General features: G+C 56.4%; 1 protein-coding gene across 2 annotated transcripts in view; it reads right to left on the bottom strand.

The window, feature by feature from the left end:
• rnpc3 (RNA-binding region (RNP1, RRM) containing 3) overlaps positions 1-18,549 on the bottom strand; it is a 50,603-nt gene extending 32,054 nt beyond the window's left edge. For both annotated transcript variants that reach the window (XM_085980923.1, XM_085980921.1), the window contains exons 1-6: positions 18,410-18,549; positions 16,668-16,836; positions 13,318-13,365; positions 7,315-7,433; positions 4,358-4,447; positions 2,955-3,066 (exon numbers count right to left, since the gene is read on the bottom strand). In XM_085980923.1, the coding sequence (XP_085837049.1) occupies positions 2,955-3,066; positions 4,358-4,447; positions 7,315-7,433; positions 13,318-13,365; positions 16,668-16,832 (534 nt within the window). In that variant the 5' untranslated portion in view covers positions 16,833-16,836; positions 18,410-18,549. The remainder of the gene's footprint in view (positions 1-2,954; positions 3,067-4,357; positions 4,448-7,314; positions 7,434-13,317; positions 13,366-16,667; positions 16,837-18,409) is intronic.
• Between the last annotated feature and the right edge of the window lie 29 nt (positions 18,550-18,578).

Below are 18,578 nucleotides of genomic sequence, written 5' to 3' on the forward strand. Positions count from 1 at the left end.
AGAGTCCTTACAGGAAGCGGGGTGGGAGGAAGTGTAGTCCAGGTAGCTGTGGGAGTCGGTGGGCTTGTAGTGGATGTTTGTCGAAAGCCGATCGCCAGAAATGGAGACGGAGAAGTCAAGGAAGGGAAGGGAAGAGTCGGAGATGGACCATGTGAAGGTGAGGGCAGGGTGGAAATTGGAAGTAAAGTGAATGAACTTATCTAGTTCAGGGCGAGAGCAGGAAACGGCACCAATACAGTCATCGATGTAACGGAAAAAGAGGTGAGGGAGGGGACCTGAGTAGGACTGGAACAAAGAATGTTCCACATATCCCATGAACAGGCAGGCATAGCTAGGGCCCATGCGGGTTCCCATAGCAACGCCTTTAATTTGGAGGAAGTGAGTGGAGTCAAAGGAGAAGTTGTTCAATGTGAGAACAAGCTCAGCCAGGCGGAGGAGGGTGGTGGTGGATGGGGACTGGTTGGGCCTCTGTTCAAGGAAGAAGCGGAGCGCCCTCAGGCCACCCTGGTGGGAGATGGAGGTGTAGAGGGATTGGACGTCCATGGTGAAAAGGAGACGGTTGGGGCCAGGAAACTGGAAACTGTTAAAGTGGCGGAGGGCGTCCGAAGAGTCGCGAATGTAGGTGGGAAGAGACTGGACAAGGGGAGAAAAAAATAGAGTCGAGGAACAGCAACTCATCTTTCGATTGGGCACTTTGCAGCCTGCCGGACTCAACATTGAGTTCAACAATTTCAGATAATTATCCCTGCCCCCATTTTTCATGCAGCATGATTTTTGCCACTCCCATTTGCAACATTTTATCTTTCCTGCCTCTTACAAAAGTACAGGATGTTCTTTCTATTCCTTCCTCCCCTCCTAACTCCCCCCCACCCTCCCCGTCTCGGCACCTGCTTAGTATCTGTTACATCTCCAGCTTTTTCCAGTTCTGATGAAGGGTCCCAGACCTGAAACGTTAACTCTGTTTCTCTCTCCACGGATGCTGCCTGGCCTGCTGAGTATTTCCAGCATTTTCTGTTGTTTCAGATTTCCAGCATCTGCAGTATTTTGCAATTATATTTGAGTCGATTGGGCTTGTACTCGCTGGAGTTTAGAAGAATGAGAGGGGATCTCATCGAAACTTATAAAATTCTAACAGGACTAGACAGACTAGATGCAGGAAGGATGTTCCCGATGGTCGGGGAGTCCAGAACCAGGGGTCACAGTCTAAGGATAAGGGGTAGGCCATTTAGGACTGAGATGAGGAGGAATTTCTTCACCCAGAGAGTTGGGAACCTGTGGAATTCTCTACCACAGAAGGCAGTGGAGGCCAATTCATTAAATATATTCAAGAAGGAGTTAGATATATTTCTTAAGGCTAAAGGGATCAAGGGATATGGGGAGAAGGCAGGGACAGGGTACTGAATTTGGATGATCAGCCATGATCTCGTTGAATGGCGGAGCAGGCTCGAGGGGCCGAATGGCCTACTCCTGCTCCTATCTTCTATGTTTCTAAGTTATGTTTTGGGGCTTATAGTATTTATAGGTTTGACAGCTCTTCCTATCAAATTTATGAATGAAGCATTCCGTGCTACCATTGGCTGCCCATGGCCCACGTGATCCCAGGGGACGCATCGAACTAACTGCGCCCCTGGGATATGCAAGCACTGCGCGTCGGCAGTTGGAGGAGGCCCAGGATCGGAATCCCACGCGGGCCCACAGCTCAACGGCCGGCACGGTAGGTAAGTACAGGTCAGGGGCTTACACCCGCGGGAAGCCTCCAACCCGAATTTCTGGGCCACTAACTCTAGAGAAATAACTTGCATTGCTATAGCGCCTTTCACCATCTGAGGATGTCCCAAAGCGCTCTACAGCCAATGAAGTACTTCTTGGAGTGTAGTCACTGTTGTAATGTAGGAAACGCGGCAGCCAATTTGCACACAGCAAGATCCCATTAACAGCAATGTGATAATGACCAGATCATCTGTTTTAGATGTTGATTGAGGGACAAATATTGGCCCCAGGACACTGGGGATAACTCCCCTACTTTTCTTCAAAATAGTGCCGTGGGATCTTTAAGATCCATCTGAGGGGGCAGACAGGGCTCAGTTTAACACCTCATCTGGAAGACAGCACATCCAACAGCTCTTTCAAATGTCATGGGGCAAACAGGAGCCTCGGTTTAACACCACCTCTCTGAGGAATATACTTCAGCCGTTTCAATTCACATTAAAAGCAGAGAAGTAGTGTTAAACTTATTACATAACTAACCTTGGTTAGACCACACTTGGAGCACTCTGCACAGTTCTGGTCTCCATATTATAAAAAGGACATAGAGGCACTGGAGAAAGTGCAAAAATGATTTACAAGGATGGTATATGAAATGAGAGGTTATAACTATCAGGAAAGATTGAACAGGCTGGGGCTCTTTTCTCTAGAAAAGAGAAGACTGAGGGGTGACCCGATAGAGGTCTTTGTTATGAAAGGGTTTGATTGGGTAGACGTAGAGAAGATGTTTCCACTTGTGGGGGAGACCAGACCTAGGGGCGATAAATACAAGATAGTCACTAATAAATCCCATCGGTAATTCAGGAGAAACTTCTTTACCCAGAGAGTGGTGAGAATGTGGAACTCGCTACCACAGGGAGTGGTTGAGGTGAATAGCACAGATACATTAAAGGGGAAGCTGGATAAACACATGAGGGAGAAAGGAATAGAAGGATATGGTGATAGGGTGAGATGGAGAGGGGTGGGAGGAGGCTCGAGTGGAGCATAAACACCGACATGGACCAGTTGGGCCGAATGGCCTGTTTCTGTGCTGTTCAATTCTAAGTAAAACAAGTCCCAACAAACTTTAATCCCCTTTCAAAACTCAAGACTTTGTAAAGTGTACTTCGAAACGTAAACATTCAGTGAAACCAAAATGCTAAGACTTCCTTGCAGTGAAATGTTGAAAATATATAAACCAAGTCATTTACCTGCACGTAGAACTTGGGCACGCTGACCATGGCGTTGGCGATATTGGCCAGAATGACGCTGCTTGGCGGTGGATACAGGTATTTCAGGCACGGATTTGCGGGAAAGGTCAGTCTGCAACACAAAACAGGACAAACCACAGGCCCCGAGACACACCTGAGTATTACACCACTCGGCAGCTCCATACATGCCGCGAACCGCACCCAGATAATAAAACCCGACACCGCAGCAAGATTCCCCATCCTGTGGTAGTGACTAGGACCGGGGTCTTAAACCCATGCATTCTGTTTTTATGCATTCCTATAATGTCTTTTAGTGATATTGGCCAGGACACCCCTGCTCTTCTATGAAATAGTGCCGTGGGATCTTTCACATCCACCCGAAGGGGCACACGGGTCCTCGGTTTAACGTCCCAACCAAAAGATGGCACCTCCGACAGTGCGGCATTCCCTCAGTACTGCCCCTCCGACAGTGCAGCACTCCCTCAGTACTGCCCCTCCGACAGTGCAGCGCTCCCTCAGTACTGCCCCTCCGAGAGTGCAGCGCTCCCTCAGTACTGCCCCTCCGACAGTGCAACACTCCCTCAGTGCTGCCTCTCCGACAGTGCGGCTCTCCCTCAGTACTGCCCCTCCGACAGTGCTGCACTCCCTCAGTACTGCCCCTCCGACAGTGCAGCGCTCCCTCAGTACTGCCCCTCCGAGAGTGCAGCGCTCCCTCAGTACTGCTCCTCCGACAGTGCAGCACTCCCTCAGTACTGCCTCTCCGACAGTGCGGCTCTCCCTCAGTACTGCCCCTCCGACAGTGCTGCACTCCCTCAGTACTGCCCCTCCGACAGTGCAGCGCTCCCTCAGTACTGCTCCTCCGACAGTGCGGCACTCCCTCAGTACTGCCCCTCCAACAGTGCAGCGCTCCCTCAGTACTGCCCCTCCGACAGTGCAGCGCTCCCTCAGTACTGCTCCTCCGACAGTGCAGCACTCCCTCAGTACTGCCTCTCCGACAGTGCAGCGCTCCCTCAGTACTGCGCTCCCTCAGTACTGCCCCTCCGACAGTGCAGCGCTCCCTCAGTACTGCCCCTCCGACAGTGCTGCACTCCCTCAGTACTGCCCCTCCGACAGTGCTGCACTCCCTCAGTACTGCCCCTCTGACAGTGCAGCACTCCCTCAGTACTGCCCCTCCGACAGTGCAGCGCTCCCTCAGTACTGCACTGCAGGTGTCAGCCTAGATTATGCACTCGACCTTCTGGAGTGAGACTTGAACCCACGACCTTCTGACTCAGAGGTGAGTGTGCTGCCCACTAAGCCACGGCTGACCCCATAAGCTTGAACTTGCTGCTGTCAAGAAAATGGAGTGACAGCACTGTCGAAGCGATTCCAGGTGGGTTGCAATCTGAAGCCGTGCTACTAACCCGAGGCTTGGAGCGATCCCAGTTTCGATAACAGGAAGTCTTGGTTTCAGAACCTGCTTCACATCTTTATCGATCGAAGCTTTATCCGCTCTACAAGTAAAAGCAGAGTAAAAACATGAAGATAAAAACCTTGCATTTTATAAAGCACCTCAACAACTTACATTTATATAGCACCTTTAATCTAATAAAACGTACCAGGTCGCTTCACAGGAACGTTATGAAACAAAAATTTGACACCAGGTCACATAAGGAGGAGACATTAGGATGCACACATGCACAGAATGGAGACTGTCCGGGGCTGCAAGAGGGTCCGAGAGACAAGCAAGCAGATATTTCCATCTCCACCTCACCACCAATCAGACAGAAACTGACACCCAGACACGGGAGGAGATATTAGGACAGGTGACCAAAAGCTCTGTCAAAGAGGGAGGCTTTAAGGAGCGTCTTAAACGAGGAGAGGCGGAGAGGTTTAGGGAGGGAATTCCAGAGCTTGGGGCCCAGGTGGCTGAAGGCACGGCCGCCAATGGTGGGGCGATAGAGATCGGGGATGCGCACGAGGCCAGAGTTGGAGGCGGGCAGAGATCTCGGCGTTGTGGGGCTGGAGGAGGTTACAGAGACAGGGAGAGGCGAGGCCATGGAGGGATTTGGAAACAAGGACGAGAATTTTAAAATCGAGGCGTTGCTGGACTGGTAGCCACTGTAGGTCAGTGAGCACAGGGGGTGAGGGGTGAACGGGACTTGGTTTGATTAAGGTGAGAGATGGTGAGGGCCCGATCAGGGATTGATGGCACAGCAAGCTGATTTACTAACGCTCGCCCTCAGCAAAGCAATGAGACCCTCTGCTACCCTCCTGTGGACATGGACTGACATTGCCAAGTCATGTCTAATAAGGGAGAGTTTTCATGCTGTAATCACATTAGGAACTAGATAAAGGACTTACATAGAAACATAGAAGATAGGAGCAGTAGTAGGCCATTCGGCCCCTCGAGCCTGCTCCTATCTTAGAAATATATTAGAAATATATCTAACTCCTTCTTGAATATATTTAATGGATTGATTACAAAGAATATACAGCCCCAAATCGCTTTTCAGCCAATGAAGTACTTTTTGAAGTGTAGTCACTGTTTTAATGTAGGCAACAAGGCAGCTAATTTCCGCACAGCAAGCTCCCACAAAGAGCATTGTGATAACAGAGTGACTCCTGCCAACAAACTGCTGCGCAGAAGCATTCTGCAAGTATTAACTTTCATTAAGCCAATATAAACACGATTTCAACTTTATCTTTTATTTTCTTCCCCTGACGCGGCTCAGTCCGGCAGCAGCGGTGTCTTTTCCCCACCCCCTCCCCTACTTTCTCTCTCGCCAATCTGTGGGAAGTCCGGCGAGAACAACCAAAAAAACCGCTTGAACTGCGCAGGCGCAGCGACTTCACTTCGTTGGCAGCAGTCGCGTCCTTGTGATACTGAGCAGAGAGTCTGTTTTTAGTGATGTTGGTTGAGGGGGTAAAGGACACCGGGGAGAACTTCCCTGCTCATCTTTAAAATAGTGCCATGGGATCTTGTACCTCCACCTGAGGTCGCAGACAGGGACTCGTTTTAACATCTCGTTCAAAAGATGGCACCTCAGATAGTGCAGCACTCCCTCAATACTGCCCCTCCGACAGTGCAGCACTCCCTCAGTACTGCCCCTCCGACAGTGCAGCGCTCCCTCAGTACTGCCCCTCCGACAGGGCAGCACTCCCTCAGTACTGCCCCTCCGACAGGGCAGCACTCCCTCAGTGCTGCCCCTCCGACACTGCAGCGCTACCTCAGTACTGCCCCTCCGACAGTGCAGCACTCCCTCAGTACTGCCCCATCAACAGTGCAGAGCTCCCTCAGTACTGCCCCTCCGACAGTGCGGCGCTCCCTCAGTACTGCCCCTCCGACAGTGCGGCGCTCCCTCAGTACTGCCCCTCCGACAGTGCGGAGCTCCCTCAGTACTGCCCGTCGCAGCGCAGTGCTTCCTCAGTACTGACCCTTCGACAGTGCGGCGCTCCCTCAGTACTGCCCCCCCGACAGTGCAGCGCTCCCTCAGTACTGACCCTCCGACAGTGCAGCGCTCCCTCAGTACTGACCCTTCAACAGTGCGGCGCTCCCTCAGTACTGCCCCTCCGACAGTGCAGCGCTCCCTCAGTACTGACCCTCCGACAGTGCAGCACTCCCTCAGTACTGCCCCTCCGACAGTGCAGCGCTCCCTCAGTACTGACCCTCCAACAGTGCGGCGCTCCCTCAGTACTGCCCCTCCGACAGTGCGGCGCTCCCTCAGTGCTGCCCCTCCGACAGTGCAGCACTCCCTCAGTACTGCCCCTCCGACAGTGCAGCGCTCCCTCAGTACTGACCCTCCGACAGTGCGGCGCTCCCTCAGTACTGCCCCTCCGACAGTGCAGCGCTCCCTCAGTACTGCCCCTCCGACAGTGCAGCGCTCTCTCAGTACTGCCCCATCAACAGTGCAGAGCTCCCTCAGTACTGCCCCTCCGACAGTGCGGCGCTCCCTCAGTTCTGCCCCTCCGACAGTGCAGCGCTCCCTCAGTACTGACCCTCCGACGGAGTGCTGCACTCCCTCAGTACTGCCCCTCCGACAGTGCAGCACTCCCTCAGTACTGCCCCGACAGTGCAGCGCTCCCTCAGTACTGCCCCTCTGAGTGCACAGGGAGGGTCCGCCTGGGGCTCAAGTCTCTGGAACCGGACTGGAACCCACATTCTTCTGGCGAAAGTGCTACTCCCTGAGCCACGGCGGACACCCGATAAGAGTCTGACCCAGGTCAGGGTAGGAAGGAGCACTTTACAGTCAGTATCTGAGCTGGATTCGAGCCCAGATTTGAGGCCAACGTGTAATCTGATCACACCCGCCAAAGACCGCTCCCACTGCCTTCACATTACCGTCGCAGGTACGGAAATGACTGAACTTGAAGTACATACGCTTTGTTTTTGTCGGAGAACAGCGGCTTGTCCAGTAGTTCCGCGTGCTCCTGCTCCGTCGCGTACTCCACCACCAAAGTGTGGCCCAGGCATCGGACCTGGTGCAGCCTAGTCAGCGCCTGAAATGGCACATTGCAGGATAACAACACTGGATTCACGCCCTCAGGTCTGGCTGCAGATACAATGTGTAAAGTCTTGCCCTTTCTCAGTTTAGCTCCATAACCCAGAAGGCCGAAAGGTTCGAGCCAACAACTTACATTTACATCGTGCCTTTAACGTCACAAGGTGTTTCACAGGAGCGATTATCAGACAAAATCCAACACCGAGACACAGGAGGTGTTAGGACAGGTGCTCAGTCAAAGAGGTGGGTTTTAAGGAGCATCTTAAAGGAGGAGAGAGAGGCGGAGAGGTTTAGGGAGGGAATTCCAGAGCATAGGGCCCAGGCAGCTGAAGGCACGGCTGCCAATGGCGGAGCGATGGAAATCGGGGATGTGCAAGAGGCCAGAATTAGAGGAGTGCAGAGATCGAGGAGGGCTTTAGAGCTGGAGCAGGTGACAAGAGTCAGGGAGCGGCGAGGCCATGGAGGGATTTGAAAAGGATGAGAATTATAAAATCGAGGCATTGCTCAACCAGAAGCCAACGTAAGTCAGCGAGCACAGGGGTGATGGGTGAATGAGACTTGGTGCGAGTTAGGACACGGGGCAGCAAGCACAGGGGGTGATGGGTGAACGGGACTCGGTGCGAGTTAGGACACGGGGCAGTGAGCACAGGGGGTGATGGGTGAACGGGACTGGGTGTGAGTTAGGACACGGGGCAGTGAGCACAGGGAGTGATGGGTGAACGGGACTTGGTGCGAGTTAGGACACGGGGGGCAGTGAGCACAGGGGTGATGGGTGAACGGGACTGGGTGCGAGTTAGGACACGGGGCAGTGAGCACAGGGGGTGAGGGGTGAAAGGGACTGGGTGTGAGTTAGGACACGGGGCAGTGAGCACAGTGGGTGATGGGTGAACGGGACTGGGTGTGAGTTAGGACACGGGGCAGTGAGCACGGGGGGTGATGGGTGAACGGGACTGGGTGTGAGTTAGGACACGGGGCAGTGAGCACAGGGGGTGATGGGTGAACGGGACTGGGTGTGAGTTAGGACACGGGGCAGTGAGCACAGGGGGTGATGGGTGAATGGGACTGGGTGTGAGTTAGGAGACGGGGCAGTGAGCACGGGGGGTGATGGGTGAACGGGACTGGGTGTGAGTTAGGACACGGGGCAGTGAGCACAGGGGGTGAGGGGTGAACGGGACTGGGTGTGAGTTAAGACACGGGGCAGTGAGCACAGGGGGTGATGGGTGAACGGGACTTGGTGTGAGTTAGGACACGGGGCAGTGAGCACAGGGGGTGAGGGGTGAACGGGACTTGGTGCGAGTTAGGACACGGGGCAGTGAGCACAGGGAGTGATGGGTGAACGGGACTTGGTGCGAGTTAGGACACGGGGGCAGTGAGCACAGGGGGTGATGGGTGAACGGGACTGGGTGCGAGTTAGGACACGGGGCAGTGAGCACAGGGGGTGATGGGTGAACGGGACTTGGTGCGAGTTAGGACATGGGGCAGTGAGCACAGGGGGTGATGGGTGAACGGGACTGGGTGTGAGTTAGGACACGGGGCAGTGAGCACAGGGGGTGATGGGTGAACGGGACTGGGTGTGAGTTAGGACACGGGGCAGTGAGCACAGGGGTGATGGGTGAACGGGACTGGGTGTGAGTTAGGACACGGGCCAGTGAGCACAGGGGGTGATGGGTGAATGGGACTTGGTGTGAGTTAGGACACGGGGCAGTGAGCACAGGGGTGATGGGTGAACGGGACTGGGTGTGAGTTAGGACACGGGCCAGTGAGCACAGGGGGTGATGGGTGAACGGGACTTGGTGTGAGTTAGGACACGGGGCAGTGAGCACAGGGGGTGATGGGCGAACGGGACTTGGTGTGAGTTAGGACACGGGCCAGTGAGCACAGGGGGTGATGGGTGAACGGGACTGGGTGTGAGTTAGGACACGGGGCAGTGAGCACAGGGGGTGATGGGTGAACGGGACTGGGTGTGAGTTAGGACACGGGGCAGTGAGCACAGGGGGTGATGGGTGAATGGGACTTGGTGTGAGTTAGGACACGGGGCAGTGAGCACAGGGGGTGAGGGGTGAACGGGACTGGGTGTGAGTTAGGACACGGGGCAGTGAGCACAGGGGGTGATGGGTGAACGGGACTTGGTGTGAGTTAGGACACGGGGCAGTGAGCACAGGGGGTGAGGGGTGAACGGGACTGGGTGTGAGTTAGGACACGGGGCAGTGAGCACAGGGGGTGATGGGTGAACGGGACTGGGTGTGAGTTAGGACACGGGGCAGTGAGCACAGTGGGTGATGGGTGAACGGGACTGGGTGTGAGTTAGGACACGGGGCAGTGAGCACAGGGGGTGATGGGTGAACGGGACTGGGTGTGAGTTAGGACACGGGGCAGTGAGCACAGTGGGTGATGGGTGAACGGGACTGGTTGTGAGTTAGGACACGGGGTAGTGAGTACAGGGGGTGATGGGTGAACAGGACTGGGTGTGAGTTAGGACACGGGGCAGTGAGCACAGGGAGTGATGGGTGAACGGGACTGGGTGTGAGTTAGGACACGGGGCAGTGAGCACAGGGAGTGATGGGTGAACGGGACTGGGTGTGAGTTAGGACACAGGGCAGTGAGCACAGGGGGTGGTGGGTGAACGGGACTGGTTGTGAGTTAGGACACGGGGTAGTGAGCACAGGGGGTGATGGGTGAACAGGACTGGGTGTGAGGTAGGACACGGGGCAGTGAGCACAGGGGGTGATGGGTGAACGGGACTGGTTGTGAGTTAGGACACGGGGTAGTGAGCACAGTGGGTGATGGGTGAACGGGACTGGTTGTGAGTTAGGACACGGGGTAGTGAGCACAGGGGGTGATGGGTGAACAGGACTGGGTGTGAGGTAGGACACGGGGCAGTGAGCACAGGGGGTGATGGGTGAACGGGACTGGGTGTGAGTTAGGACACTGGGCAGTGAGCACAGGGGGTGATGGGTGAACGGGACTGGGTGTGAGTTAGGACACGGGGCAGTGAGCACAGGGGGTGAGGGGTGAACGGGGCTGGGTGTGAGTTAGGACACGGGGCAGTGAGCACAGGGGTGATGGGTGAATGGGACTGGGTGTGAGTTAGGACATGGGGCAGTGAGCACAGGGGGTGAGGGGTGAACGGGACTGGGTGTGAGTTAGGACACGGGGCAGTGAGCACAGGGGGTGATGGGTGAACGGGACTGGGTGTGAGTTAGGACACGGGGCAGTGAGCACAGGGGGTGATGGGTGAACGGGACTGGGTGTGAGTTAGGACACGGGGCAGTGAGCACAGGGAGTGATGGGTGAACGGGACTTGGTGTGAGTTAGGACACGGGGCAGTGAGCACAGGGGGTGATGGGTGAATGGGACTGGGTGTGAGTTAGGACACGGGGCAGTGAGCACAGGGGGTGATGGGTGAACGGGACTGGGTGTGAGTTAGGACACGGGGCAGTGAGCACAGGGGGTGAGGGGTGAACGGGACTGGGTGTGAGTTAGGACACGGGGCAGTGAGCACAGGGGGTGATGGGTGAACGGGACTGGGTGTGAGTTAGGACACGGGGCAGTGAGCACAGGGGGTGAGGGGTGAACGGGACTGGGTGTGAGTTAGGACACGGGGCAGTGAGCACAGGGGGTGATGGGTGAACGGGACTGGGTGTGAGTTAGGACACGGGGCAGTGAGCACAGTGGGTGATGGGTGAACGGGACTGGGTGTGAGTTAGGACACGGGGCAGTGAGCACAGTGGATGATGGGTGAACGGGACTGGGTGTGAGTTAGGACACGGGGCAGTGAGCACAGGGGGTGATGGGTGAACGGGACTGGGTGTGAGTTAGGACACGGGGCAGTGAGCACAGGGGGCGATGGGCGAACGGGACTGGGTGTGAGCTGGGACACGGGGCAGTGAGCACAGGGGGTGATGGGTGAACGGGACTGGGTGTGAGTTAGGACACGGGGCAGTGAGCACAGGGAGTGATGGGTGAACGGGACTTGGTGTGAGTTAGGACACGGGGCAGTGAGCACAGGGGGTGATGGGTGAATGGGACTGGGTGTGAGTTAGGACACGGGGCAGTGAGCACAGGGGGTGATGGGTGAACGGGACTGGGTGTGAGTTAGGACACGGGGCAGTGAGCACAGGGGGTGATGGGTGAACGGGACTGGGTGTGAGTTAGGACACGGGGCAGTGAGCACAGGGAGTGAGGGGTGAACGGGACTGGGTGGGAGTTAGGACACGGGGCAGTGAGCACAGGGGGTGAGGGGTGAACGGGACTGGGTGGGAGTTAGGACACGGGGCAGTGAGCACAGGGGGTGATGGGTGAACGGGACTGGGTGTGAGTTAGGACACGGGGCAGTGAGCACAGGGGGTGATGGGTGAACGGGACTGGGTGTGAGTTAGGACACGGGGCAGTGAGCACAGGGGGTGAGGGGTGAACGGGACTGGGTGTGAGTTAGGACACGGGGCAGTGAGCACAGGGAGTGATGGGTGAACGGGACCTGGTGTGAGTTAGGACACGGGGCAGTGAGCACAGGGGGTGATGGGTGAACGGGACTGGGTGTGAGTTAGGACACGGGGCAGTGAGCACAGGGGGTGATGGGTGAACGGGACCTGGTGTGAGTTAGGACACGGGGCAGTGAGCACAGGGGGTGATGGGTGAACGGGACTGGGTGTGAGTTAGGACACGGGGCAGTGAGCACAGGGGGTGAGGGGTGAACGGGACTGGGTGTGAGTTAGGACACGGGGCAGTGAGCACAGGGGTGAGGGGTGAACGGGATTGGGTGTGAGTTAGGACACGGGGCAGTGAGCACAGGGGGTGATGGGTGAACGGGAGTGGGTGTGAGTTAGGACACGGGGCAGTGAGCACAGGGGGTGAGGGGTGAACGGGATTGGGTGTGAGTTAGGACACGGGGCAGTGAGCACAGGGGGTGATGGGTGAACGGGACTGGGTGTGAGTTAGGACACGGGGCAGTGAGCACAGGGGGTGATGGGTGAACGGGACTTGGTGTGAGTTAGGACACGGGGCAGTGAGCACAGGGGGTGATGGGTGAATGGGACTTGGTGTGAGTTAGGACACGGGGCAGTGAGCACAGGGGGTGATGGGTGAACGGGACTGGGTGTGAGTTAGGACACGGGGCAGTGAGCACAGGGGTGATGGGTGAATGGGACTGGGTGTGAGTTAGGACACGGGGCAGTGAGCACAGGGGGTGATGGGTGAACGGGACTTGGTGTGAGTTAGGACACGGGCCAGTGAGCACAGGGGTGATGGGTGAACGGCACTGGGTGTGAGTTAGGACACGGGCCAGTGAGCACAGGGGTGATGGGTGAACGGGACTGGGTGTGAGTTAGGACACGGGGCAGTGAGCACAGGGGGTGATGAGTGAACGGGACTGGGTGCGAGTTGGGACACGGGGCAGTGAGCACAGGGGGTGATGGGTGAACGGGACTGGGTGTGAGTTAGGACACGGGCCAGTGAGCACAAGGGGTGATGGGTGAACGGGACTGGGTGTGAGTTAGGACACGGGGCAGTGAGCACAGGGGGTGATGGGTGAACGGCACTGGGTGTGAGTTAGGACACGGGGCAGTGAGCACAGGGGGTGATGGGTGAACGGCACTGGGTGTGAGTTAGGACACGGGGCAGTGAGCACGGGGGGTGAGGGGTGAACGGGACTTGGTGTGAGTTAGGACACGGGGCAGTGAGCACAGTGGTGATGGATGGACGGGACTGGGTGTGAGTTAGGACACGGGCAACAGGGTTCGGGATGAGTTTACGGAGGGTGGAAGCTGGTAGGCCAGACAGAGAGCATTGGAACAGTCCCACAACAGAGACCATACAGGCCAATTCTGAACCCTCTCATCAGCTCGATCTCTGGGTAACGACATGGTGTTTAGTGTATAACCTACCTTAGCTGCTGCATGGGCAGAGGAAAACGTAGCAAACGCTGTACGTTTCTGCAAAAGAAGAACATTGTAAACTTAACGGAGTTCTGAAAGTAGAATGCTTTATCGCTACTTCAATCAGGAATATCGGTGCTTCATCCGTCGGAAAGGATTTGCCTGGATACCACTCCGAGGCAGGCCGGGACCCGTCATTATTTGCAATCACCAGTCCCGCCCTAACCCGTGTCAGTGTGTTAGCCCGGCTCTAACCCGTGTCAGTGTCAGCCCGGCTCTAACCCGTGTCAGTGTCAGCCCGGCCCTAACCCGTGTCAGCCCGGCTCTAACCCGTGTCAGTGTTAGCCCGGCTCTAACCCGTGTCAGTGTTAGCCCGGCTCTAACCCGTGTCAGTGTTAGCCCGGCTCTAACCCGTGTCAGTGTTAGCCCGGCTCTAACCTGTGTCAGTGTTAGCCCGGCTCTAACCCGTGTCAGTGTCAGCCCGGCCCTAACCCGTGTCAGCCCGGCTCTAACCCGTGTCAGTGTTAGCCCGGCTCTAACCCGTGTCAGTGTTAGCCCGGCTCTAACCCGTGTCAGTGTTAGCCCGGCTCTAACCCGTGTCAGTGTTAGCCCGGCTCTAACCCGTGTCAGTGTTAGCCCGGCTCTAACCCGTGTCAGTGTTAGCCCGGCTCTAACCCGTGTCAGTGTTAGCCCGGCTCTAACCCGTGTCAGTGTTAGCCCGGCTCTAACCCGTGTCAGTGTTAGCCCGGCTCTAACCCGTGTCAGTGTTAGCCCGGCTCTAACCCGTGTCAGTGTTAGCCCGGCTCTAACCCGTGTCAGTGTTAGCCCGGCTCTAACCCGTGTCAGTGTTAGCCCGGCTCTAACCCGTGTCAGTGTTAGCCCGGCTCTAACCCGTGTCAGTGTTAGCCCGGCTCTAACCCGTGTCAGTGTTAGCCCGGCTCTAACCCGTGTCAGTGTTAGCCCGGCTCTAACCCGTGTCAGTGTTAGCCCGGCTCTAACCCGTGTCAGTGTTAGCCCGGCTCTAACCCGTGTCAGTGTGTTAGCCCGGCCCTAACCCGTGTCAGTGTTAGCCTGGTCCTAAAAATAGGAACGTAAGAAATAGGAGCAGCAGTCGGCCATTCGGCCCCTCGAACCTATTCCACCATTCATTAAGATCAGGCTGATCTTCTACCTCATCTCCACTTTCCTGCACTATCCCCATATCCCTTGATTCCCTTAATATTCAACAATCTATCGCTCTCTGTCTTGAATATACTCAACGACTGAGCCTCCACAGCCCTCTGGGGTAGAGAATTCCAAAGATTCACCACCCTCGGAGTGAAGAAATTTCTCCTCATCTCAGTCCTAAATGGCCGACCCCTTATTCTGAGACTGTGACCTCTGGTTCTAGACTCCCCAGCCAGGGGAAACATCCTCCCTGCATCTACCCTGTCAGCCCTGTAAAAGATTTTATGTTTCAATGAGATCACCTCTCATTCTTCTAAACTCTAGAGAATATAGGCCTAGTCTACTCAATCTCTCCTCATAGGACAATCCCCCCATCCCAGGAACCAGTCTGGTGAATCACTGCACTCCCTCTAAGGCAAATATATATTAGCCCAGCCCTAACCAGTGTAGGTATGTTAGCCCAGCCCTAATTCATGTCAATGTTAGCCCAGCCTAACCCGTGTCAGTCCATGTTCGCCCAGAGAAGGTGGTGGTGGGCCCTCCTCTTGAACCACTGGTAACCGAGTGTCTCGCTAGACCACTTCAGAGGGCAGTTAAGAGTCAACCATGTTGGTGCTGGACTGGAGTCACATATAAAGAACAAACCTGCATTTATATAGTGCCTTTCACCACCTCAGAACATCACAAAACTTTTTGAAGTGTAGTCACTGTTGTAATGTGGGAAACGCAGCAGCCAATTTGCGCACAGCAAGCTCCCACACACAGCAATGTGATAATGACCGGATAATCTGTTTTTCTTAAAAAAAGGCTGAGGGATAAATATTGGCCAAGGGAGAACACCCCTGCTCTTCAAAATAGTGCCATGGGATCTTTACCGTCAACCTGAGGGGGCAGGTTAACGTCTCATCCGAAAGACGGCACCTCTGACACTGCAGCGCTCCCTCAGTACTGCCCCTCCAACAGTGCGGTGCTCCCTCAGTACTGCCCCTCCGACAGTGCGGCGCTCCCTCAGTATTGCCCCTCCGACAGTGCAGCGCTCCCTCAGTACTGCCCCTCCGACAGTGCAGCGCTCCCTCAGTACTGCCCCTCCGACAGTGCAGCGCTCCCTAAGTACAGCCCCTCCGACAGTGCAGCGCTCCCTCAGTATTGCCCCTCCGACAGTGCAGCTCTCCCTCAGTACTGCCCCTCCGACAGTGCAGCGCTCCCTCAGTACTGCCCCTCCGACAGTGCAGCGCTCCCTAAGTACAGCCCCTCCGACAGTGCAGCGCTCCCTCAGTACTGCCCCTCCGACAGTGCAGCGCTCCCTCAGTACTGCCCCTCCGACAGTGCAGCGCTCCCTCAGCACTGACCCTCCGACAGTGCAGCGCCCCATCAGTACTGCCCCTCCGACAGTGCAGCGCTCCCTCAGTACTGCCCCTCTGACAGTGCAGCGCTCCCTCAGTACTGCCCCTCCGACAGTGCAGCGCTCCCTCAGTACTGCCCCTCCGACAGTGCAGCGGAGGCTCCCTCAGTACTGCCCCTCCGACAGTGCAGCGCTCCCTCAGCACTGACCCTCCGACAGTGCAGCGCCCCATCAGTACTGCCCCTCCAACAGTGCAGCGCTCCCTCAGTACTGCCCCTCTGACAGTGCAGCGCTCCCTCAGTACTGCCCCTCCGACAGTGCAGCGCTCCCTCAGTACTGCCCCTCCGACAGTGCAGCGGAGGCTCCCTCAGTACTGCCCCTCCGACAGTGCAGCGCTCCCTCAGTACTGCCCCTCCGAGAGTGCAGCACTCCCTCAGTAAGCACTGGGAGTGTCAGCTTGGATTATGGGCTCGAGTCTCTGGAGTGGGACTTGAACCCTCGACCTTCTGCCCCAGAGGCGAGAGTGCTGCCCACTGAGCCACGGCTGACACCTAGTATAGCCCAGGACGAGTTAGGATGGCAGTCTTCGCTCCCTAAGGGACATTAGTGAACCAGTTGGGTTTTCCCCCCAAAATCCGACAGCTTCATGGTCACTTTTACTGATCCCAGATTTTAATTCCCAGATGCATTTATTTTTTTTAAAACTAATTTCAAATCATGATGGGATTTGAACTCTTGCTGTCTGGATTACCAATCGAAACTTCTAAGTGTGAGAGATTATAGGCTCTGACTGAGGAGGTGAGAACAGCACTCGCTTACACTACTAACGTCACATTCGTTGTGCCCATACCAGTCTTCCTTTGTCTGAGAGAACTCGCACAGACTGCGCTCCGAAATATTTCAGCAGCTCCACCTTCTCATTGCGTGTTAGCTCGGAAGGAAGATGCCGCACCAGAATGGTCTTGCTGCTCTTGGTTTGAAGGGAAACATTCTCCACGGAAACTGCAGCAGCCATTGCACTGAGAAGGTCAAGAAACACAGGACATTAGACACCCGGCACTGTGGCGACGCACGGGGCGCTGGGGCGACGCATGGGGCACCGGGACGACGCACGGGGCAACGCATGGGGCAATGCACGGGGCACTGGGGCGACGCATGGGGCGATTCAACGGGGCGACGCATGGGGCGATTCAACGGGGCGACGCACGGGGCAAGTAACTATTCACACTGAATTCCGCACACCAATGTCACTATTCACTGAACTGTTCTATCTCTTTCCCTTTCCCCTCTACCGCACTCTCTCTCCTCTATCGCACTCTCTCTCTCTCTCTCCTCTATCTCACTCCCTCGCTCTCCTCTATCGCACTCCCTCCCTCTCCCCACTCCCTCCCTCTCCCCTCCCTCTCCCTCACTCCCCCTCCCCCCCTTCCTCACTCCCCCTCCCCCCCCTTCCTCACTCCCCCTCCCTCTCCCCTCACTCCCCCTCCCCACTCCCCTCACTCCCCCTTCCTCCCCTCCCCCGCTCTCTCTCTCGTGCTCCCTCTCCCTCTCGCTCCTCTCCCTCTCCCTCTCGCTCCTCTCCCTCTCGCTCCTCTCCTCTCCCTCTCGCCCCTCCCTCTCGCTCTCCCTCCCCCTCCCGCCCTCCCTCTCGCCCTCCCCCTCCCTCTCACTCTCCCCCCTCCCTCTCGCCCCCTCCCCCTCCCTCCGTCCCTCTCGCCCCCTCCCCCTCCCTCCGTCCCTCTCCCCTCCCCTCTCTCTCTCCCTCTCTCTCTCCCCTCTCTCTCTCCCCCCTCCCCTCTCTCTCTCTCCCCCCCTCCCCTCTCTCTCTCTCCCCCCTCCCCTCTCTCTCTCCTCTTCCCCTCTCTCTCTCTCCCCCCTCCCCTCTCTCTCTCCTCTCCCCCCTCCCCTCTCCCCTCTCTCCCCCTCCCCTCTCTCCCCCCTCCCCTCTCCCCTCCTCTCCCCCCTCTCTCCCCCCTCCCCTCTCCCCTCCTCTCTCCCCCTCCCCTCTCCCCTCCTCTCTCCCCCCTCCCCTCTCCCCTCCTCTCTCCCCCCTCCCCTCTCCCCTCCCTCTCCTCCTCCTCCTCTCCCTCTCCTCCTCTCCCTCTCCCTCCTCCTCTCCTCCCCTCCCCTCTCCCCCCTCCCCTCCCTCTCCTCCTCCTCCTCCTCTCCCTCCTCTCCCTCTCCCTCCTCCTCCTCTCCCTCCTCTCCCTCTCCCTCTCCTCCTCTCCCTTTCTCCCTCTCCCTCTCTCCTCTCTCTCTCCTCCTCTCCCTCTCTCCTCCTCTCCCTCTCTCCTCCTCTCCCTCTCTCCTCCTCTCCCTCTCCTTTCCCTCTCCCCTCTCTCTCTGTATCTCTCCTCTCCCTCTCTCTCCCCTCCCTCCTCTCCCTCCTCTCCCTCCTCTCTCTCTCCCTCCCTCTCAATTCAATTCAAATCGCTATATTGGCATGACAAGGTACATCTTATGTTGCCAAAGCATCTAAAAACATTCATGGTTGTACACAAAAATACAGATCTATCCATACAGTGTATAAACAGATATATCACTGAGTGTATAAATATACATTCATATAATTTCTTTATACTCTTTTCTTACATTTAGTGGTTGTCCCCGTTTATGGCAAGCTGTAACATAGTGTGCCGCTAAGGTTACACAAACCCTCTCTCTATCTCTCCTCTCCCTCTCTCTATCTCTCCTCTCTCCCTCTATTTCTCCTCTATCTCACTCCCCCCCTCTCTCTATTTCTCCTCTATCTCACTCCCCC

The sequence above is a fragment of the Somniosus microcephalus genome, unplaced genomic scaffold (genome assembly GCF_052327205.1).
Source record: "Somniosus microcephalus isolate GS21.2 unplaced genomic scaffold, FLI_Smic_1.0 scaffold728, whole genome shotgun sequence".
NCBI lineage: Eukaryota > Metazoa > Chordata > Chondrichthyes > Squaliformes > Somniosidae > Somniosus > Somniosus microcephalus.